Source organism: Trichomonas vaginalis, chromosome I, assembly GCF_026262505.1.
Source record: "Trichomonas vaginalis G3 chromosome I, whole genome shotgun sequence".
Taxonomy (NCBI): Eukaryota; Parabasalia; order Trichomonadida; family Trichomonadidae; genus Trichomonas; species Trichomonas vaginalis.
The window spans coordinates 19,987,852-20,011,129 of record NC_067203.1 but is presented as its reverse complement, the minus strand read 5'-3'; the positions used below and the strand labels follow the sequence as shown (position 1 = coordinate 20,011,129).

The 23,278-nt window shown below is 31.4% G+C and overlaps 9 protein-coding genes and 2 pseudogenes across 11 annotated transcripts, besides 8 other annotated features; 4 read left to right on the top strand and 7 right to left on the bottom strand.

Annotated features, from left to right (window-relative positions):
• Nucleotides 1-6,151: part of a mobile genetic element that runs on past the window's edge.
• On the bottom strand, nucleotides 89-955 carry TVAGG3_1016990 (organellar and viral DNA polymerase type B; the record flags this gene model as incomplete). Its single annotated transcript, XM_051254696.1, has 1 exon — nucleotides 89-955. A coding segment is annotated over one exon (867 nt), but the record flags the coding sequence as incomplete, so codon positions are not given.
• TVAGG3_1016980 lies at nucleotides 4,021-4,793 on the top strand (annotated as a pseudogene). Its single transcript has one exon. A coding segment is annotated over exon 1 (773 nt).
• Nucleotides 5,509-6,151: a terminal%2Cinverted (terminal inverted repeat of Maverick-1B transposon ID:TVAGG3_1016970).
• Nucleotides 6,152-6,170: 19 nt separating this feature from the next.
• On the top strand, nucleotides 6,171-6,845 carry TVAGG3_1016960 (annotated as a pseudogene). The gene has a single exon. A coding segment is annotated over exon 1 (675 nt).
• Nucleotides 6,171-6,925: a mobile genetic element.
• Nucleotides 6,898-6,925: a terminal%2Cinverted (terminal inverted repeat of Mariner transposon ID:TVAGG3_1016950).
• Nucleotides 6,926-7,622: 697 nt separating this feature from the next.
• Nucleotides 7,623-7,660: a mobile genetic element.
• A 1,172-nt stretch (nucleotides 7,661-8,832) lies between these two features.
• Nucleotides 8,833-8,869: a mobile genetic element.
• Nucleotides 8,870-8,980: 111 nt separating this feature from the next.
• TVAGG3_1016920 (adenosine specific kinase family) lies at nucleotides 8,981-9,543 on the top strand (the record flags this gene model as incomplete). The annotated part of the gene is made up of 1 exon (XM_001326455.2): nucleotides 8,993-9,484. The coding sequence occupies one exon, from the start codon at nucleotides 8,993-8,995 to the stop codon at nucleotides 9,482-9,484; it is 492 nt and encodes a 163-aa protein (XP_001326490.1).
• Nucleotides 9,544-9,764: 221 nt separating this feature from the next.
• Nucleotides 9,765-10,145, bottom strand: TVAGG3_1016910 (multidrug resistance protein YPNP-related family; the record flags this gene model as incomplete). The annotated part of the gene is made up of 1 exon (XM_001326456.1): nucleotides 9,765-10,145. The coding sequence occupies one exon, from the start codon at nucleotides 10,143-10,145 to the stop codon at nucleotides 9,765-9,767; it is 381 nt and encodes a 126-aa protein (XP_001326491.1).
• A 228-nt stretch (nucleotides 10,146-10,373) lies between these two features.
• On the bottom strand, nucleotides 10,374-11,132 carry TVAGG3_1016900 (multidrug resistance protein YPNP-related family; the record flags this gene model as incomplete). Its single annotated transcript, XM_001326457.1, has 1 exon — nucleotides 10,374-11,132. The coding sequence occupies one exon, from the start codon at nucleotides 11,130-11,132 to the stop codon at nucleotides 10,374-10,376; it is 759 nt and encodes a 252-aa protein (XP_001326492.1).
• Nucleotides 11,133-11,852: 720 nt separating this feature from the next.
• TVAGG3_1016890 (protein ubiquitination) lies at nucleotides 11,853-14,150 on the bottom strand (the record flags this gene model as incomplete). The annotated part of the gene is made up of 1 exon (XM_001326458.1): nucleotides 11,853-14,150. The coding sequence occupies one exon, from the start codon at nucleotides 14,148-14,150 to the stop codon at nucleotides 11,853-11,855; it is 2,298 nt and encodes a 765-aa protein (XP_001326493.1).
• A 292-nt stretch (nucleotides 14,151-14,442) lies between these two features.
• On the bottom strand, nucleotides 14,443-15,045 carry TVAGG3_1016880 (glycine-rich protein family; the record flags this gene model as incomplete). Its single annotated transcript, XM_001326459.1, has 1 exon — nucleotides 14,443-15,045. One exon carries the CDS (start codon nucleotides 15,043-15,045, stop codon nucleotides 14,443-14,445), a length of 603 nt encoding a protein of 200 aa, XP_001326494.1.
• Nucleotides 15,046-15,793: 748 nt separating this feature from the next.
• Nucleotides 15,794-16,807, bottom strand: TVAGG3_1016870 (glycine-rich protein family; the record flags this gene model as incomplete). Its single annotated transcript, XM_001326460.1, has 1 exon — nucleotides 15,794-16,807. One exon carries the CDS (start codon nucleotides 16,805-16,807, stop codon nucleotides 15,794-15,796), a length of 1,014 nt encoding a protein of 337 aa, XP_001326495.1.
• A 483-nt stretch (nucleotides 16,808-17,290) lies between these two features.
• On the bottom strand, nucleotides 17,291-18,703 carry TVAGG3_1016860 (guanyl-nucleotide exchange factor protein; the record flags this gene model as incomplete). Its single annotated transcript, XM_001326461.1, has 1 exon — nucleotides 17,291-18,703. The coding sequence occupies one exon, from the start codon at nucleotides 18,701-18,703 to the stop codon at nucleotides 17,291-17,293; it is 1,413 nt and encodes a 470-aa protein (XP_001326496.1).
• A 375-nt stretch (nucleotides 18,704-19,078) lies between these two features.
• Nucleotides 19,079-19,115: a mobile genetic element.
• A 1,175-nt stretch (nucleotides 19,116-20,290) lies between these two features.
• Nucleotides 20,291-20,328: a mobile genetic element.
• A 390-nt stretch (nucleotides 20,329-20,718) lies between these two features.
• On the top strand, nucleotides 20,719-21,663 carry TVAGG3_1016830 (proteasome regulatory particle assembly; the record flags this gene model as incomplete). Its single annotated transcript, XM_001326462.2, has 1 exon — nucleotides 20,841-21,161. The coding sequence occupies one exon, from the start codon at nucleotides 20,841-20,843 to the stop codon at nucleotides 21,159-21,161; it is 321 nt and encodes a 106-aa protein (XP_001326497.1).
• Between the last annotated feature and the right edge of the window lie 1,615 nt (nucleotides 21,664-23,278).

Genomic DNA, 23,278 nt, shown 5'->3' with positions numbered 1-23,278 from the left:
CTTCTTTTTCAATTTCAACGAACTCACTAACATGAGATTTTAAATATTCTTTCGTTAAAATTGTTTTCCCCGATGTTATGTCATTAACGAAACTATCACCGTCAAAAGTTAACGAATTCAATTTCGTCGTTGATGCTTTTATTTCATACACCGCTTTATCGATAGTTTTTGGCTCACCTTCTTTAGAAGCATATGAAACATTAATGAATGAATTATATGTATTCGTGAATGAATTAAAATCAATGATTTTCATTAATGACGCCTTTAATGATTCATTAACTGTTGAATCCCTTAAAACAATTAATGAACTGTCATGGGCTTCGCCCTGGTCGCTTCGGTCTGAAAGACCTTCAGGACTCAAAGAGTCCGTTTGCGACTTTATGAAAGGTACACTGCAAACCGTCGAGTTTGGATCAAATGCTGTAGTTGGTGCAGGAATATTAATGATATAAGTCATTAAATCATTAAGTGACGTAAATAATGTTGTCGTTTTTGATTTAATTTCTTTAGCATCTGTTATATATGGTAATTTTATTTCTGTAGTTTCTGAATTAAAGATATTCGCTAAAATGTTTTGTAAACTGTTTTGAACAGCTGTGTAAACCGTTGAATTCGGAACTCTTACGATTTCACCATCCTTAATAAAAGGCATTGTACATGACGTAGTGCTTGGGTCAAATCTTTCGGGATTATAATTCAACATATATTCTAACGCTTCATATACAGACCTATAAACAGTTGTGTCGTTCTTCATGACAACTTCACCATTTACAATGAATGGCATAGTGCATGGAGTTAAAATAGGGTCAAACTTTTCATAGTCCTTCCATGTTATGTATTTCTCGGTATTTCCATCAGAAATAACAATATATTTGTCAGTAAGTGTGAGAGAGTATTGACCAAAATATAAACGTTTAGCTCTGTCAGCTTCATACGCATATGCAGCAATACTCATATTTTAATGAGAATAAAATGTTGTTCTATTTGCAAAGTACAGACCCAAACGAATACGGGACAGTAAAGCTACAAACAAACTTAGGTCTTCAGAATGAAGCGCTTGCTTTCAGAGTTGTTGACTTCAATACTATCGCTTCATTCGTTATAACAGATGAAACAGATTTCATGGAGCTTGAAATAGATGGAAAGAAGCACGAAATAAGATTTCACAATAATGTAGAATATAAGATGGAAACATTAGCTGGAGTGTTAAATGCGCTCATAAATACTACAATAAACAAGGAGAACGAAGAAAACTTAATGAATGTTAAACTTATTGCAGGAGTTTTGAAGTTCAGTTATGCGAAGGAGTTTAAGATAACACGAATGAGTCATAGAGTTCAATTGCTTCTGGGAGCATACCATATGACATGTCCTTTGAAAAGTGTTGACAAAACGATTGAGATGAAATCTGTTCCATACGTATGTTATGGTAATTGTTTATACGTTGAGTCAAAAATAGCTAATGTCACAGGTATTTCAGGAGTTAATAGTAAAGGTTCAGTAGAATATAAATCCTTCTGTTATGCAGTCAATTCAATGTTCATTCCAAACGTTCCTGTCATAGTAACTCATTTAGGTAAATGGGTTCGCATTAGTCCTCATAATTTGAAAGACATGCAATTCAGACTTGTTGACTTTCAAGGAGAGCCTGTAGAACTGAAGGCACCAGTGCGAATGACTGTTGAAGTTGACTTTTTAGAAAATATTAAATGCAACAGCTTACAAGAGAACTCAGAGCTAAAAATATAAAGTATGAATGTTATGTATTAGGTCATGAACTTTGGTTATTGCTGTTTGATGAAACAAATGAGTTAGTTATGTCAGTCAAGAGAACAGAAAAAGGCGTCAAAGGCGCCGAGCGCAAAGCGCTATATTGTGTTAGTGAAAACTGCACCAAGTCAATAAGATTAGGTTTGCATTATGAAGATGAGTTCGATACTGTTGAAGAAGTTTTGGATAGATTACTAAATTGCTTTAATTTACTAAAACATATTTCAAACAAAGCTTATATTCTGTTGAAAGTTTTGTATACTCGTTCGAATATTTATACTTAAACTCAACTCCTGTAGTTCCTGGTATTTCAATGATGCGGATGTTACCTATTTTCATGAATGGTGGCGTTTGACCACAGCATTCGATTTCAGGGTCGAGATAGTCAATGACACATTGTTTCCCTGTTATTCGTGATATAACATTTTCAAGGTCCTCCTTTGTTAGAATTATTTGGTTCTTGCTTATAAGATTTGTCAAAAGCTTCTTATCGTCTTTGAGTAAAATTGTTTGGTATAACTGAAGAAGGTAATGGTCTACGTTATCTGAAGGATTTGTTTGAACATTTGTGTAAGGGTTGTCGTTGGCTTCTCTTGAAAGAATTTGGTCCAGTGGTGGATACTCTAACTTAACATCTGATGTAGCGTTAGCGTTTGAAGCTGTGTTTAAATTCACGGATTTCAGCTCTGGTTCTTTCTTTCAAAACACTCTGAACTATAGTTCTTTATGACAATATTGTTTGTCGTTCGTGAGTCAACATTTGATGTTGGTTCAATTGGAACATTAACGGCACCAGCTAAGATGGATTTGCTTCTCATTTCATATAGAATAAAAACCTTTTATATGTATGAAATGAACAATATACTCGACAAGGGTTTGAATGTAAAGCTAACGAATGAAAATATTGTTGAATTCACTGAGACAGGAGCTGTGTATAAAGATGTAGAACTACTGAACAAAAGAGCTAAGGGAAGAAGCAGGAACATGAACAAAGGGTGGAAGCCTATAAAAATTTATGTCAATGATGGCTCAGGAGGTTCAAACATAAAGTATGCAGAAAGTTATAGAGTTTATGCTCTCAAAGGTGAAAAGCCTTCATTTAAGAACAGCTATTCTAACGCATATCCTCAAAAGCTAACGGATGGGGAAGTGGATGATATGAATGACAGCAAAAATATTAACAGAAATGGCGACAGAGATGCATGGAATTTGTTTACCATCAGTCAATTGAAGGTTAAACTTTAAAACAATGTTGGTCGTTCCCATGGAATATTTTTGACTTTAATGGTATTAGTCATGATATGAATCTCAAGGTATGAACGAGGAGAGAAGAGAGACTTATATGCTTCCCAAATTTCTTCAAAAGGTAATGTTATACCTGACTGTTTCCAAATGAGTTCAATATCATAACGTGAGAAACCTTGAAAGATAACGAAGTCAGTTATGAGACGTTTTATGTTTAAAGCTAAAAACTCCATGTTTGCATAAGTATTGCTACAGTTAAGTGGTAATGTCTGACTTTAGTAATGATGTTAGCTAATGGTGAGTCAGGCTTTGACACTAAACCTTTTCCGGCGAAGTCGTCGCAAACGAGCAGAGTGTTTGAAGGATACTTTTTGAAGGGGTATTTTGAAAGTTTTGACAGAATGTAGTTTGTAAGTCGTTTCATATCGTAAACTCCTGAGTATTGACGTAAGTGGTGTTTGTCAATAATTCTTTCCATCTCTTCTGAAGTCTTTTGCATTCCTGACTGTATAAATTCAACGATGGCATAATATTTCCTCTTACGTCGAATGTAACGTTGAAGAAATTCAATGAGTTCACTGTCTGGAACTTTAACGACAGAGGCTTGAACTTTTGACATAAATGTTTTCGCTGTTGAGTCCATAGAGTCTGAAGTTGCTGATATAATGATTTGGTCATAATATGAGTCATTTCCTAAACGCTCTGTTATGAGTATATGACGAATGAGGTTAAATGTCTTACCTGAACCCATCTTTCCACAATAGAAATAAACACCATTTGAACAGAATTCAATCTTTACTGAAAGGAAGAATGAGAGAAGAGTTAAGTTTGTCTGTAGTTTCATTCATGTCTTCATCTACGTCATGTATTAAATGCTTCATTTTATCTCCATTAAAAATGCAAGTCAGAAATATTCAGAACATAGCACCGAGTCTAACTGACAAGAGTATAAAGATATACTATGAACACGTTATGATGAAACCAACCAAAATTCAAGAAAGTCAGTATACTTATGAATATCCAAGACACTGGGTAGAGTATGTAGGAGGTGAGAAAGCTATTGAAATCAGACAGGTTCGAAGTATTCCAGCAGGAAGACAATATTATTGAAGAACTTTAATGTTTTGAGGTATAATGATGAAACAAAGAAGCAAGATAGTTTTCCTGTTGCTGTGTATGTGAACCTAGACACAGGAGATGACATGAAAGTTTTTAACACAAAGCTTCAAACGGTAGTGAGAGAACAACTGACTGCGGAAGGGCATCCATTACCTTCAGAAGTTACCATAGCATATAATTTTGAAACAAACTCAATAGATTTTAAAGTCATCTCTGCAAAGAAGTCAGGTTTTACATTTAATGAAGCAGATGTATATTCGAATGAAAACTTCAAAGCTATTGCATGGTTAGATAATGACGATTGCTTTAAGAAAATATTTAAATTCAGTGACTCAAAGATGTCAATAGATGACCTTCGTGGAATGTTACCATCGACGTTTACAGTAGAAGGTTCAGCAGGATTGCTTACAAGATTGTCAATTGGTGGTATTTGGTCTCGTGAGAACATTGTTATAAAATCCAGTATAAGTGAATTTGCTGAAGAATCTATATTATGTCTTTCAAACTACATGTATTCGCCGCCGAAGCATTATAGTATAACAAACTTTGTCAGTAAGTTTAATATAAGACTTGTTGAACCTTCTTCAATGAAAGATGTTGTGCTACCTAAAGATGGAAAGGATGGACTCATTATTGAGATGATTTTAATAGCATATTAAATGAGCTTGTTCTTGAAGGTCATTCATGATGAAATAACTGTTGTAGAAGATGTTAGCAATTGTTCAGACATTTTATTGAGAATAGATGATATAAGAAAGAAGTTTATGAAGCCGCAACGCGGCGAGGACGAAGTCCATGAGAATGTTTATGTTTCATTGACTTTCTCCAGTAAAGAGAACTTTTATGAGATAATATTGAAGAGAGATGATTTTAATATGGTGTAAATGGTAGCTTGGGCAGCTTTAGGCGCAATGGGAACAAAAGCATTAGCATTTGGAGCAAAAGCACTTGGAGCTTATGACGCAGTAAATAAAATGAGTGGAGGAAGAGTTTCGAAGACATTAGATGCAAATAAAGGAAAGATTGGAGGCTGGGTTGCAAAGAAGTTAAGATTAAATAAAATAGGGCTCATAAATAAAGCATCCAATTTGGTTGCGACTGAGTCAGAAAATGCTTTAGGAAAGGACGATGAGTTTGCAAAACATGCAAAAGACTTTAATGACCAGATGAAAGGTGAAACAATGCATTTAAATAGAGTCGATGGAACTCTTCCTCCACCAGCAGTTCTTCCGTATGGTCCCTATGGAATGTATGGAAACCCTTACGAAAGACCATTTGACCCATTGACTGGTGGAAGTAACTGGTATCATTACGGACGAAGAAGAAAGACAGTCAAGTTGGAGACAGACGTGAAGAAAGCAACTAAAAAGAAACCAAGGAAGAGAGTTATAAAGCAATGAATTCATGAGGTGAAAAAAGAGGTGAAAAAAGAGGTGAGATATCACCACTTCACCTAAATTTATTTTTTCACCTCTGACAACGTTTATTTTTAAGTTTATTTTTTAAGTTTATTTTTATATAAATGACGAAAACTATTGAGATAACAAACTACAACGGTCATGAGTTCAAGAATTTGTTCTTTGTTCCTCGTGAAAATACATTCTATCAGATACGAGGGAGAAAGGGTAAAGTTAGTTTAAGCATTTATGAAGGAATGAAGAATGGAAAGTTTATACAAGCATACGATACAAACGGTAAACGTGTTTCATTAGCTTTGTCAAAACTTACTAACATTTATTTTGACAGTAACTTTGACCTATATGAAGAAGAAAGTGAGTCAGAAGAATATGAACTGTTATGTGAAGCACAGCAATGGGAGGAGTTGCAATACTTTTGTAAGTGAGAACGTTTATTTTTTACATTAGTGAGTTCGTTAGTGAAGTGAAGTGGTTGGCGGTTTTGTAAATATTTAAGGTTAAGTTAGTGTTGTCGTTTGTGTTGTAAAATATACGTTAACGGTTTTGTAAAGTGTCAAATTCACAAGTATTGCGTACGGAGGAACGCAGTGCCACAGTACACAACTTAGGGATACTAACTCCGCACAACCTTAATTCAGTTCAAAAAAATCTAGAGTCCAATCTTCGAAAGAGCTCCTCTCTATATTGGCTGCGTATCAATCCAAGAAGTTTCGCTTTTTAGTAACAGGGGACGAGTCTTGGTTTCAATATGCAACAGAAGCCAAAATCATGTGGATCCCGAAGGATGAAAATCCGCAAACATTCCCGAAGAAAAAAATTGACACACCAATGATGATGTTGTCGGTTTTTTGGGGCGTGAATGGCATCATCGCAATTGATATTCTTCAAAAACCTAATACGATGAATGCTCAGTATCTAATTGACAATGTTCTTACTCAAATTATCAATTCTGATGAGTTTGAGAAATCCAAACAACAAAAACAAAAGTTTGCAATTCATTTTGATAATTCAAGAGTTCACAAAAGTCATAAGGTAATGAATTACTTGGTGGAAAACAATGTCAAAGTTGTTCCAAACCCAATTTATTCACCTGATATTGCACCCTCTGACTTTTATTTATTCGGCACGCTAAAAAAGAGAGCTGAAGGACGCGAATTCGCGAGTCCAGATGATCTTGAAAATTTTGTAAGAGAGCAATTTGAGCAATTTTCTCATGATGATTTAAAGCGTGTCTTTCAAGCCTGGATCGATCGCTGCGAACGCGTGATTGAATCCAATGGTGATTATATTTAAATAAACTTTATATATATGTAACTTGTTTATTTCTATTCGCAGTATTCAGGTTTGTGCTAAACACACCTTTGGACACCCTATATTTACTTTTATTTCTGGATTTCCTGCTACAATATCGGCTAGTTGACCTTCTAGAGAGTAAACTGAGGAAGATTTTGCAACTGAACATGAAATATTAACGTTCTTAAGAGTGTTTTCGCCGCTTTTATGTTGAATTGGTCCTGAACTTCCTTGACTTTTAATGATTGAAGATTCAATTAAGTAGTTTTTACATCCTTTGGATTTCGTTGCTTGAATAAATGAATGTGGAGTAAAATATCTATCTTCTAATGATGTATTATAACTGCATATTTTGTATTGAACGCATTGACCAAGGTATTGGTAAATATTTCCCCTGTGTGCAGAAGCACCACGGTTAGAATCAAAATTACATTTGGATAAATGAAGTTTATTATAATTGTCATTAGTTAGTTTTATAATTTGACCTTGATTTTTTTCAAGTAAAACGTCATGAAAATAAAATTGACCTTTTCCAGTAATAGTTCCTGTAAACGACGTGGATTGATTTGAATACTGCACATCGAAAAACTGATCCCATGTTAATCTTATCAAGTAAAAAGCCGTAGTAATTTAAGGGTTTATTTAATATCATATTAATATTTCGAAGTAATTTTATGATTTAATTATATTATTAAGGCATATACATCAAAATTATCAATTTGAATTTTTAAATCAATGTGTTTTAGCTAAACGAGTCCCTTTGATTCAAAGGTATAATGTTGTAAACAGAAATTCATCAAAAGTGACGCCTCAGAAAAGCTAAAATATTGAATTTTTGGAACTTTTGATAGAGCACGTTTTTAAATATTAATTAAAGTAAATGTATATTTTGTAAAGATTCTTTTTAATAAAAAAATAAAATTTTGAAGAAGAACACAAAATCTTCTGAAAAATAATATCACATAAACTCATATTATTTTCTAATATATAACTATTTTATATAAAAATCAAATTCAATGATCTTAAAAGCGAAGGATAAACCTCAAAATTTACGAATATAATGAGTGGGAATATAATGCTTATCTATCATAAACCATATGAAATATCAATTTTTGCTTTACGCCTAATTTTTGACGACAATTAGCAAAAAATGTTAAATGTTAACACTCAGTCCATTTGAATATGAAAAATAAAATTGACTTTGATTAAATGTTTTTATTTATCATGCAATTCTTCTTGCGACCAAAGATTTGAATAAAATTTCAAAAATAAGATAGCTTAAAAAATAATATACGGTAGTGTTTACTAATAGATGAATAGTATATAAATTCTATTAAAATGGATTTGATCCAAAAAAATATAAAACCAAAAATAATTGTTATAATTTAAATGAAGAAGTAATTTAAAACGATTTTATTTATGATCAAATTTTATATATTTTTTTGGATCAAATCCATTTTAATAGAATTTATATACTATTCATCTATTAGTAAACACTACCGTATATTATTTTTTAAGCTATCTTATTTTTTGAAATTTTATTCAAATCTTTGGTCGCAAGAAGAATTGCATGAAATAAAAACATTTAATCAAAGTCAATTTTATTTTTCATATTCAAATGGACTGAGTGTTAACATTTAACATTTTTTGCTAATTGTCGTCAAAAATTAGGCGTAAAGCAAAAATTGATATTTCATATGGTTTTATGATAGATAAGCATTATATCCACTCATTATATTCGTAAATTTTGAGGTTTATCCTTCGCTTTTAAGATCATTGAATTTGATTTTTATATAAAATAGTTATATATTAGAAAATAATATGAGTTTATGTGATATTATTTTTCAGAAGATTTCATTCTATATGCCTATGAAAAGTACTCTCAAAACTAACTTTTTCCTAATTATAATTAAATCTAGAATATTGTATTATGCTTAGTATTATTTCATTTTTCTCATTCAATTTAGAATTTACAAATGTCAAAAAATTGAGAGCTGTCACTTTTGATGAATTTCTGTTTATTACAATAATAGCTTAAGTCGGAAATTATTGATTTTTGTATCCATCTGTTTTGGATATGGCTCAAAATGCATAGATGAAATAAAAAATTAAAAGTGACATTATCGATAAGAAACGTGACACAGAGAATGTCAGTCGAATTTGAAATTGTTCAAGTCGAAAATCCAAACGAGCTCAACTTAATCTTCGGCCAATCACACTTCATTAAGACTGTTGAGGACATCTACGAGTGCCTTATTTCCAGTGCAATGGGAATCAAGTTCGGTGTTGCCTTCTGCGAGGCTTCCGGCCCATGCCTTATCCGCAAGGCTGGCAATGATGACGAGCTTGTTGAGCTTGCTGTCAAGAATGCTCAAAAGATCGGTTGCGGCCACTCTTTCATCATCTTCCTCAAGAATGCATTCCCAATCAACGTTTTACACGCCCTCCGCACAGTCCCAGAGATTGTTAACTTCTACTGCGCTACAGCTAACTCACTCCAGGTCATCGTTGCTAAGACAGCACAAGGCCGTGGTGTTTCCAGCGTTATCGATGGCTTTGCACCAAAGGGTGTTGAAGGAGAGAAGGAAACACAGGAACGCAAGGACTTCCTCCGCATGATCGGCTACAAATGCAAGTAAAATTTCAAAATGATTTAAAATTTCTTGCAAATATTTATTTTTTACAACCAAACACTCGGAAGATAATTGAGTTTTATATTTATATTGATTTTTTAAATGAAATTTTCGTAAATAAATCAAATTACAAATGATAATAACAAAAAATAGTTTATGACAGTAAATATTACAAGCAAAATGAAGACAATATATAAATATGGGACACTTACATCCATCTGACACTGTTTCGTTTTTTGGGACTGATTTTTAATATACAACTATTAATATTTCATAAATTGAATATTTAAACTTGTGTTGCAGCATGATATATGTTTGCACTCAATTCGCCGTCATCCTTTGGCTCGCTCTTCGCAAATTTGAAGGCATTATAGAGTGTTGGAGAACAAAAAGCAAGACCGCAGACTAAGCCAAATGAATCTGTGAGAGGATAACACCAGAAAAGATGGACGGCGTCATTCTTTTTAACATAATACATCAATAATGAGAAACCAGTAATAGCTAAGAACTGTGAGGAAAATGAGAGGATTGTGGCTAAGCCACCTTTTTGGAAAGATTGAAGAATTGCTTGGCAATTAAAACGGCCAAGAGCAAAGCAACCTAAAGCGTTTCTGAATCTCATCATCGGTCCAGCCCATTTGAGATATCCATCTGATCTCGAAAACATCATTGAGAGCTCACGAGGAATTGTCCATGTTAATATTGTTGTGAAAGATCCCCAGAGGAAATTGATCCAAAATGCATGCCCAATGAGTTTTAGCCATCTTGCATGCTTGTTGGCAGCATGCGCGTATGATGCTGCTGGAACAACACTTTGATTAATAGCAATGAATACAGCATTTGTTAAATACTGGAATCTGATTGTTACGTTATATCCAGCAAAACCGTCATCATATTAATCTTTAGGAAGAGATAATCCAAGAAGCTTACGAACTATGATTGTAGGGACGAAATATGATAAGTTTGTTATAAGTTGAGAAAAGCCAACTTTGAGTGCTGGGAATGTGTGGGGAGAGAATTTCTTAAATAAATCACCTAGCTGTGGCTTAACAGCAAATATACCTTTGTAATACAGCCCAATAAGGATTAAAGCAGGGAATAATTCTGATAATACTGTAGCAAGAGCGGCTCCACGGACTCCAAGTTTGCCTACAAGTAAAAGAACTGGATCAAATATTAAGCCGTTCAAAACAAAAGATATAAGTTCCATTATGGCGAATACATGTGTTCTGCCTTCACCTTGAAGGAACCCACCACAGCATAAGAATAAGCATGTGCTAATTGAACCGTATGAAAGGAGAGAGATGTATTCAAAGCCAAATTCAACTAGACTTTCATCAGCACCAAACCATCTTGCAGCATGCTTGACTGTTGGAATCAGGATTACTGGTACAATTAAAGAACATATAATGGAACAGCGAATTAGATCGCTAAAAACTTGCTTAGTATCGGACTCCTTTCTTTGACCAAATAGCTGTGCTGTTTTCGTTGATGCTGCTGTGCACATGAAGAATCCAAATGAACGGCCAATGTTATCAAAACAATTATAAGTAGAAACAGCAGCCATACCACGATCTCCGCATGCTTTTGCCACCCAAATTGTATCAACAATTGAGTATAAGGCACCAATAACTTGAGAAACCATTGGACCCATGGATAAAAACAAAATTGTTGTGAGTGGTGGGCGGCCTGCTAATCTGTAGTGTTCCAGTTGCAAGTCTTTATCTTATTTTTGACCCAGTAAAGGTGTAGGATCTACCATTAATTAATTTGAACAATTCTTATAAATTGAAAAATCAATCACCAATTCAAAATATATATAAAAAGGCATATATTGTAATATCGTAATATCAACAATATATTTTAAAATGATTTCGGATTGATAGGGTAAATAAATTGAGAGAACTTATAGAATAAAATTTAACTTTGATAGGTGTAGACTTTTGAATTAATTCAATACTTTACAATAAAATTTTCGACACTTCAATTTATGTAAATAAGTGAATATTGTAATATCCAATCATCAATAATTTATTTTCCAATTATCCAAAATTGAAAGGGTTTATTAATTGAGAGACCTTATAGAATAAAAGTTAAAATTGATTAATATAGAAAAAGGCGACAAGGTTTATAATAGTAAATGATATAAAAAGAATGAATGCAATATATAAATATAGTGCTATTGACTTATTTTGTGACTGATTTTTAATTTAACTATTAGTATGACTAAAAATGACTTTGTATTGAATACATCATCTCATACTTATGAAGTTATATAAGGAAACATATTTGACTAATCTTTTGGAATAAGTATATAGTGAAAAATAAAAATTTGTAATAATATAAACATAAGAACATATAATATTTTATTATTTCATGATATAGGGGCTTGTTTTGGTATTGAACCACTATTCAATAAGAATTTTTCACATGCAGGAGTTTCGCACCAATCAATTGGCTTTGTTCCATCAGCCATGGCGTAATTCACATTAGCTCCATGTCTAACGAACAATTTAAGCAAATTCAAGTTATTTGCAGAATAATGCAACACAGACATTGATGATTTCTCAACCAATGTTACATCAGCACCTTTAGAAGTAAGGAATTCGCAAACATCATAATTATTTTCTCTTGCTCCTACCAAAAGTGGAGTCATTCTATAAAAACTTTGACCATTTATATCAGCACCATTTTCCAATAAAATCGAAGCACATTCAACACTTCCAGATTGAGCTGCTTTTATCAAAGGGGTTTCTCCAATTTCATCTCTTACTTCAATATTCGCTCCATTCTTTAATAGTATTTTAACACATTCAGGATGATCTTTGAGGCATGCCCAATGAAGAGCCGTTTGACCTTTTCTATCTCTTAGTTCTATATCTATGTTTTTGAGTGTCAAAAGAAAAGAAACAATTTCACTTCTTCCGTTTTCGCTGCTCGAAATCAACAAAGATTTTTGTTCTTTTCCTCTTTTCTTGTTAGGATCTGCTTGTCCGTCATCAACAAGATATTTACATACAGAAAGAGAACCACCAATAGCAGCCATTCTAAAGATAAAATCTGCATCAAATTCCATAGCATCATTATTATTCATCGTGTAAACAAAAACGGCCAAATTTTCAGAATTTATCATTGATTGATAAGTTATATTCAAATCTGCTTTGCTTTCAACCAAATAGTTGAACAACTCATATCTGTGTTCAGCGGAAGCGTTTCTAAGCATGTCAGAGAAGTCAACACCTCTTCTACTCAATGCGGAAACAATATGCAAAGAGCCACCATAGAAAGAACATGTTTTTATAGCACTGGAATCGATTTCTACGTTTTGCATCAACAAAAAATCAAAACAATCATCACTCCCGTAATGAGCACTTGCACAAATAGGAGTCATAAGTGTTGAATCACCATCAAATTGACCGATTTGTATCAAATTCGTCAAATTTTTCGGATTAATTTTGACTAATGATTTGAACAAAACAATATCATCGTTTTTGAGGGCCAAACCAACAGAGTTTTGTTCATATCCATATTTCCTCATGTATTTGTAGATCGCCCAGTCATTTTCTTTCAATTTGTTGATATTCTTTCTGATATTAGAAAAATGATTGGAATCTTTCAATGAATTCATTCTAGTGATGCCTAGTTCTGGTAAAAAGAAGTAAACAAGGTCTGTAAAGTTCTCTTGGCGCTTTCGGATCTCATCAATTGTAATTGTTCCGTTTTCATACATTTGATAGAGAATATTACCTTGTGCATTGGCAACAACAATCTTCTTAAAGGGTTCGCCAAAAGCTATGACCATTTTGGTGAAAATTTGGGAAAATAAAATTGAATCTTTTCCTCTTGGCTTCGAAAAGCAATGGATAAGCTTGAAAACTTCAAATAGGTTATCAATGTCAATAGTTAATGATATTATTTCGTTCACAATTGTGTTTAAATTGTCTGCTTTCAAATTATTTAAAAGTTGTTGGATTTGGATGTATTTCTTGAAGATTTCTGGTACGTGTACTTGCTTAAATAGATAGTCTGGTACTTCTTTTGCATCATCTATCAAAACTTCTGAATAAATATTTTGTTTTTTCTCTGTTTCTTTGTTTTTACTCTTTTTAACATCTTGTATAACAACATCTTCATCAGAATCATCATTATCATCAACAATTTCATATTTCTTCTTGATATTTTCTTCCAATTTTTCAACATCTTCGCTATCTGAGTATATTGCAATACCATACTCATCGTATGATTGGGAGTTGCTTTCTGATGTTTGTACTTTATTTAATTGCTTTGGAATAATTACAACTTCATTTTCATCGGAATCATCGTCTGAAGATTGGTTGTCAATGGCTTGTTGTATTATTTTGTCTAATTCTTGGTATTTTTTCTGTTGATTTGCGTTAATTGTGATTGATTCTTTATCAGATTTATCAGAATCGCTTTCTGGTGAAGGAGCTCGATTGATTTTGATTTCAACATCTTTCTTTCTCGTAGGAGTTTTTTTAGGAGGAGGTTTTTCGTTTGGTATTTTCTCATTGTCATCAGAACTATCCGAAAACGATATAGTTTTTTGTATTGGTTTGGCTATCCTTATAGTTCTATCCTTAATTTTACGCTCGACAATCTTGGATTTTGACAATGGCTGATTTTCCTCATCACTACTTTCAGCCGAACCCATCAAAAAGAAAGATAATCATTGGGAATACTCTTTCATTCAAATTTTATATCTGGATCGAATCTATGTATTGGATGATTCCTTAAAATTAAATCTCGAAATTTTAATATATATGAACAGCAATATTTTAGCCAAACTAAGGTTACACTAAGAAGACTAAATGATAATATGACTATAATTTTGATATTCTTATTTGACACTTCAAAATTGTCTCAAATCTGAGAAGCCTCACTTTTAGCTAGGTCCTGAAACATGAAAGTATGAGTGATTTGTCTAAAACTCATAATTTTATTAACTAACAACTAAAACCTAAATAAAGAACTAAAGAAATGTCTGAACGAAAGATATAATGATTTTCTGAAGTGATCTCATTAGGAAGAATAGTGATACGAATAGCACCTCTTCCCTTGTTGCCAATGCCACGTGCCTTCGGAGAATAGTAAAGCGGCATTGATTTATTGCCTTGAATCATCGTCGATCTCGTGAATAAGAGTCCAGAATAATGGATAGGCGAATTTGAAGGACTTGGAGTTTCATCGGCAGGACCATTCAGAGCAATGCATCCTTTATGTCCTGAAATAAAGGAACTTCCTCCACCGGCAGCACCGGCAAAGTCTATAGATGCACCATTATAATACCCATTACCGCCAACAGCTCCAAAATCAGGCGATGAATATTTCATCGGAGACATTCCAAACAAGCCAGGAATACCAGAGACTTTGTTCATAGTTGGGGCAGCAGTTCCTCCAGATGTTTGGCTTCCTCCGCCTGATATGAATCCAGGACATTGAAAAAGTGCATGTGTGCAATCGGATTTGGCAGATCCACCTTGAAGGCCACCACCGTTTCCTCCGGTATTTTTCTCCCATTCTGCACCTCCACCACCGCCCGATACCATGATTCTGGAGCGAAGTGATAGAGGATTTGACCAATCAAATGTTTTATTTGCATACAGACGAACATCAGATGATGCACCTCCTAAGACAAAAATGTCAGATCCTTTATAAAAAAATATCGAGTTAAAAAACGAAGTAGAACCAACATAAAGGTAAACAGTCAATGGTCTTCTAGTCTTTAGTATCCCGGATGTGTAACCGCCAAGACCTGGAACGGAAATTCCTGTCGCCCATACGTCAAAACCGCCTCTCGCACCCCAAGCTTCAAAGAGGTATCGTCCTGGATCAAGGGAAACAGTGTATGGACTACAGTCGTATTGATTATCTGGACATGGATATCCAAAAACGTACTGATCTTCATACTTTGTTAGAAAGTTTGTATTGGATCATTATTCATTGAGATATATATGTAGTTTTACTCACATATAGAAACTATGTGAACTTGGCATTCAATATATATTGGATTAAGACTTAACTTGAATATATCCTGCCAAATAACATCAAGCCGTTGTCTACGGGCGTGTAGCATCAATGGAAATACATACAATTTATATTAGATAATGCATACATATAATAAATAATATTCAAAACATGGCACATCAACTATAAGCGCATTAAATTCAAATTAGCTTTGTTAGTAATGTGAAATTAAATATATATAATGGATCATTGTGTATCCTTTTGGTATAAGGCATTATAAGTTTGTTGTGTTTTGAAAGAGAAAGGGAAAAAATTGCATGTTTATTAATATTAACTAACAATGAAAACAATCGAGAGAAGAAAATATATGTTTGAATGGAAATATCTGTGATTACATGAACAATCATTAGAAAGAATGGTGATGCGGATAGCACCTCGATCGTTGTTCCCGATGCCGCGTGATTCTGGATTATAGTAAAGTGGCATCGTTTGATTGCCTTGGATCATGATAGGATTAGTAAAGAATATTTTGGAGTAATGGATAGATGAATTTGATGGACTTGGAGTTTCATCGGTAGGACCTTTCAGTGCAATACATCCTTCATATCCTGAGATGAAAGAGCTCCCTCCACCAGCAGCGCCTGCATAATCGATAGATGCACCGCTATAATATCCATTACCTCCGACAGCACCAAAATCAGATGACGAATATTTGACATTAGAAATTCCGAATAAACCAGGAATTCCAGAGAATCGTGACTTCGTAGAGGCAGGAGTCCCTCCAGAGGTTTGGCTCCCTCCTCCGGAATTCAAATCAAAGCATGAATTGGATTCTTCGTAACAATAATATCCAATTCCACCTTGGATGCCCCCGCCGTTTCCTCCAATGCTCGTAGCCCATTCTGCACCTCCACCACCGCCCGAAACCATGATTCTGGAGCGAAGTGATAGAGGATCAGACCAATCAAACGATTCATTCGCATGCAGACGAACATCAGACGAGGCACCGCCAAAAACAAATCCGTTTTCGGTGCCAACATAGCTGAAAAATGAGTTAAAATATGTAGAAGATCCGATATAAAGGTAAACAATTAATGGACTTCTAACGGTTAACGCACCTGATGTGTAGCCACCAAGGCCTGGAGTGGAAGGACCTTCATTCCATACATTGAAACCTCCTCTCGATCCCCAAGCTTCGAAGAGGTATCGTCCTGGTGAAAGGGAAACAGTGTATGGACTGCATTCATATTGGTCGTCTGGACATGGATATTTAAAAACATATTGATTATGGTAACGTGTGACGTTCTCTTTACCAACTGTCTTCGAAAGCTGATAATGGATCATTATTCATTGAGATAGTAACGATTCCCTACTTTCTAAATTTAATTGATTAGGACCTAACATTCATTATGTACCAATTTGAGAGGGATCTTGTGTCGATCCAATAATTAAAAAAAATAATGAATTACGGGCGTGAAGTTTAAATGAAATCATTATCCTAGAAAGAAGCTGCAAAGTGATATTATTGTACCATTTAACTTAATTAAGAAGGAAAATCACTGTAAATGAGCTAATATAAGAGCTATTATGTTTCCTTAAGTCCCAATTCTCTTAATTCTATTAATGTCATTTTTTTCACATGATGTTGAAATGAAAATTAAACGAAAAATAAGTTTAATGCACTAAAATTTATTCCGATATATACAATAAGCATTTTTTTAATAATAAAATTCATTTCATTTCGATAATGAAATGAGAATTAATGAGTATTTCATTGATTTTATCTTATTATTAAATGTGCTTCATCAATAACAATTAAACTTCTGCTTATTTTGAGAAGATTTCTGGGAAAATGTACTGAGGTTTGAATGGTTCTCCGATTTTTCTGTATATTTTTTCTAAAGCATCTGTAATAATGTCCTTTTTCGTTTGGAAATTCAAAACAAATTCTGTACTAGTCATTATGTTGCTCAAATATTGGTTTAATGGACCATATTTGATGATTTGTTTGGCTTGTAGCCAATTGTTTTGATTCCTCCTTGTCGGAGGAGCGAATATTTCTGAAATTTGAGGAAAATTCTTTAAAATTAAATCAATAATCATTTGGGAATATTCATTTACTAAGAATAAATAGATTGGCCTGAAATGATCTCGTTTACTTTCTTCAATTTTCTCGATTGAAAGAAAATATGGAAGTAAATTCAGATTTTTGTTATGTTTGATGTAACTTTTGAATGCATCAACACATAGAAACATGAACTTTTTGATTCCTTGGCAAATCGAAACACTTTTTACGATATCCAAAATAAAATTGAAAAATAATGGGAAATTATCAGCTTCAACACCTAAATTTCCTACTGTTAAAAGCATAATTGAGATTTCTGTCTTTAGATAATCAAATATATTGATTAAATATGGACAAATAAAATTGTTTGTATTTTCAATGATATAATACATGAAAAGTAATTGTATGTAGTCACTTCTTACGATATCACTCTTGAATTTATTCTTTAAAACATAAATAACGTTTTCATCAAATTTATTATCGCAATTCCATAATTTTTTCAATTCTGATAGTTTGTTATCCAATATATGTTGTTGTTCTTCCGAAAAGAATTGTTTAAATTGTGATTCGGGGTAAAATGAGTTCCCTAACTTTTGAAATCGTTCGTAAGCGCTGTAATCCTGATACTGCCTCACAAAATCACCAAGTATGCTGTTTAAATCAACAAGTTTGATGATTTCGCCTTTAAGAACTTGGTAATATTTTGATCGGTTTATTTGATATAATTCTGAAGGTATCTTTGTCTTAGAATATACTAACTTTAAATTTTTGAATGTTTCGTTAATCCGATAGTTGCTAAGAAGTGGCAAATTTAAAAGAAATTCTAATTCTCGTCTCGATTCTTCATTTAGAGTATTTAAATCAGAACGAGTGCAATAGTCATCAAGCTTGTCACAAGATTTGCTAATACGAATGTAAGCTTTCAATAATTTATGTTCATTCTTTAAATTTTGCATTTCAGATTCAATTGGAATGGTGTAATTTGCGACTTCGTTCGTTTTATCCTCTTTTAAATCTTTATTGATAGATTTCATTTGTTCATAATATTGTTGAGAATAATCCATAAGAACTGCTTTATCATAGTTATTACCTGAAGTATTCAGACAGAAACTGTCTTTAATTTCACGAATTACTTGATCTATATTAGAATCTTGATGTGTTAGATCAATATTCATGGAATTTTAAATAATTGAGACGTTCTCAAACATACGATTATTTTTGATTCAAATGCTGTTCGGCATTAAAAGCAAAAATAATCATATACATGAGAATTACACTTTTCCGACATTTTTGGGTCGCTTCGCGCCCCTGACAAAACGTCGGAAAAGTGTAAATTTTCCAATAAAAAATTTTAAATTATCAAAAATTTGTATTTTAATCAACTCTATTTTGAGCCTATGTTTCTTTGCTAATTGTAAACTTCAGAAAATTGAGTGTTATCCCAGTGAGCTCAAAATTTTTGACAACTGCCGTGAAATGTCATTGAAAATTAGCCATAGGCAGTGCAATTGAACCATACAGCTAATTTATTACTCCTTGAAACCAATGTGTAATAAACAGAAATTCATCAAAAGTGACAGCTCTCAATTTTTTGACATTTGTAAATTCTAAATTGAATGAGAAAAATGAAATAATACTAAGCATAATACAATATTCTAGATTTAATTATAATTAGGAAAAAGTTAGTTTTGAGAGTACTTTTCATAGGCATATAGAATGAAATCTCCTGAAAAATAATATCACATAAACTCATATTATTTTCTAATATATAACTATTTTATATAAAAATCAAATTCAATGATCTTAAAAGCGAAGGATAAACCTCAAAATTTACGAATATAATGAGTGGGAATATAATGCTTATCTATCATAAAACCATATGAAATATCAATTTTTGCTTTACGCCTAATTTTTGACGACAATTAGCAAAAAATGTTAAATGTTAACACTCAGTCCATTTGAATATGAAAAATAAAATTCACTTTGATTAAATGTTTTTATTTATCATGCAATTCTTCTTGCGACCAAAGATTTGAATAAAATTTCAAAAAATAAGATAGCTTAAAAAATAATATACGGTAGTGTTTACTAATAGATGAATAGTATATAAATTCTATTAAAATGGATTTGATCCAAAAATATATAAAATTTGATCATAAATAAAATCGTTTTAAATTACTTCTTCATTTAAATTATAACAATTATTTTTGGTTTTATTTTTTTTGGATCAAATTCATTTTAATAGAATTTATATACTATTCATCTATTAGTAAACACTACCGTATATTATTTTTTAAGCTATCTTATTTTTTGAAATTTTATTCAAATCTTTGGTCGCAAGAAGAATTGCATGATAAATAAAAACATTTAATCAAAGTCAATTTTATTTTTCATATTCAAATGGACTGAGTGTTAACATTTAACATTTTTTGCTAATTGTCGTCAAAAATTAGGCGTAAAGCAAAAATTGATATTTCATATGGTTTTATGATAGATAAGCATTATATTCCCACTCATTATATTCGTAAATTTTGAGGTTTATCCTTCGCTTTTAAGATCATTGAATTTGATTTTTATATAAAATAGTTATATATTAGAAAATAATATGAGTTTATGTGATATTATTTTTCAGAAGATTTTGTGTTCTTCTTCAAAATTTTATTTTTTTATTAAAAAGAATCTTTACAAAATATACATTTACTTTAATTAATATTTAAAAACGTGCTCTATCAAAAGTTCCAAAAATTCAATATTTTAGCTTTTCTGAGGTGTCACTTTTGATGAATTTCTGTTTACAACAAATGACAAGGCGAAACCATGAGAAGCTTCAATATGTTCTTGTTTTGACTATAGCTGAGCTATGACATTTTAATAGAAATGATATTTATTGACATTGTATTAAACCACACATGTCATAGATTGCAATAGTAATACAATATATTAATAAATCATTTAAAAAGAGTAAAAAACTCTGAAACCCAATAGAGTGGCATTTTTGAAAAAATTTTTAAAAATTCTGAATTTGATTAATTTTAAGAAATATCAACAATAAATAAATATCTACGAGAATTCTCAAATGAATCTAAATATATCATGTTTTCTCTTGCATTTGACCCTATTAACTTCTGTTTATACCAAATATTCATATTACTGTGATCAAATCTATTTTCAAATTCACATTTTTGTCAGTTTTAATGCTTGTTCAAAAAAATCGAAATAACTCAATATTAACACGGTTTATAATATAGATAATGCAAAATAATAAAATTGTTTGTAGTACCATATATAATTATATAAATAATTAAAATAATTATGGATGATGATGTTAAAACACTTATATCATATGTAGCAGAAAAATACACTGACTTATATGATGCATCATATCATATTTATAGATTAGCCTCCTACTATGGTGCCGTCAATTGTTTTAAGTTTTTGCAAACAGAAGCTCATCCAAAATATCCTTTTGAAAATCCAATTCCTTGGCAATGTCTTCAACGTTCATTTATAGGTGGAAATCCACACATCATTAGTGAATGCTTGAAATATCAAGAAACTGATTATTTGTGTATGACGTGGGCAATTGCTTCACATAATCTCAAGATATCATACGTCCAAATAATGTGGAATTAGCAGCACTGTTACATTATAAAGGTTTCAAATTCGAAAAATTCAGTCCTACAAAGAAAGAAGAAGAAGTTCTGAATTTATATTCAACAGAATCTCATTTGTACTATATTGCATGGGATAAAGTTGATGATCTTAAGAGTAAATTCCCAAATCTTGATATTAATAAGATGATTAATGATATCACACCACTTGATTGTGCAATTAAATATGGATCAGAATTGTGCTTCAATTACTTTAAAAATTTAGGAGCTAAATACACATATTACTCCGAAAAATATGCTGTTCAAGGCGGAAATAAGAATATTTTTATGCAAATGATAGAAGAAGGTAAATCATTTAAAAAATGATTAATACAGCACTGGATTATCGAAACTATGAAATTGCAGAATATCTTAAATCGAATTTAGGACAAACTCCTGATTCATTAACAGAAAGTATGGATTTCGGAAATTATGATATTGCATCTTATTTATTTACTAATGGAGCAAATATCAATGATATATACATTCTCTCTCTTTTCATATTTATAATTGTTTTATGAAATTCTCTTTCTTTTCATATTTATCGTTGTTTTATTACATCCTCTTTCTTTTAATATTTATCATTGTTTTATGAAATTCTCTTTCTTGTTATATTTATCATTGTTTTATAGAATTCTCTTTCTTTTCATATTGATCATTGTTTTATAGAATTCTCTTTCTTTTCAGATTTATCATTGATTTATTTCATTCTCTTTCTTTTCATATTTATCATTTATTTATGGAATTCTATTTCTTTTCATATTTAGCATTGTTTTATGAAATTCTATTTCTTTTCATGTTTATCATTGTTTTATTACATTACAATTCTTTATATATTTATCATTGTTTTATTACATTATATTTCTTTTCATATTTATTATTGTTTTATGACATTCTATTTCTATTCATATTTATTATTGTTTTATGAAATTATTTTTCTCTTAATATTTATTCTTGTTGCATTATATTCTTTTTCTTTTCATATTTATTGTTTTTTTATACAATTTTATTTCTTTTCATATTTATCATTGTTTTATGATATGGTCTTTCTTTTAATATTTACCATTCTTTCATCAAATTCTCTTTCTTCTCATATTTATCATTGTTTTATCAAACTCTCTTTCTTTTCATATTTATCATTGTTTTATATGATTTTCTTTCTTGTTATATTTATTGTTATTTCATCAAATTCAATTTCTTTTCATATTTATCATTGTTTTATTACATTCCCTTTCTTTTCATATTTATCATTGTTTTATGGCATTCTCTTTCTTTTCATATTTATCGTTATTTTATCCAATTCTCTTTCTTTTCATATTTATCGTTTTTTTTATAGCATTCTCTTTCGTTTCATATTTATCGTTGCTTTATGGCATTCTCTTTCGCTTCATAATTATCGTTGTTTTATTTCATTCTCTTTCCAGTTATATTTATCACTGTTTTATACAATTCTCTTTGTTGTTATATTTATCATTGTTTTATGAAAATCTATTGTTTTTCATGTTTATCATAGTTTTATTACATTATATTTCTTTTTATATTTATCATTGTTTTATTTCATTCTCTTTCTTTTCATATTTATCATTGTTTTATAAAATTCCATTTCTTTTCATATTTTTTATTGTTTTATACAATTCTCTTTCTTGTTATATTTATCATTGTTTTATGAAATTCCTTTTCTTTTCATATTGATCATTGTTTTATTTCATTCTCTTTCTTTTCATATTTATCATTTTTTTATTTCATTCTCTTTCTTTTCATATTTATCGTTGATTTATGGAATTCTATTTCTTTTCATATTATTCATTATTTATTGATATTCTCTAACTCTTAATGAATGCCCTCTTAGTATTGCAATCAATGCTAATTCAAAAGATATTGTTAAATTCTTAGTTGAACATGGTGCTACGAATATCGAATAATTTTTTTCTAGTTGATCGTCTCTATATTGATACAAGATATAGTAATGTCGTCATTATTTAAGAATAAACATATCACATTAATTAATCTAATATGGGTTATAACATATTTGTTTTTGGAAGTTTTACGAAAACTAAAAAAAAATATGATATACAATGTGTATCTAACGAAAATACCTTA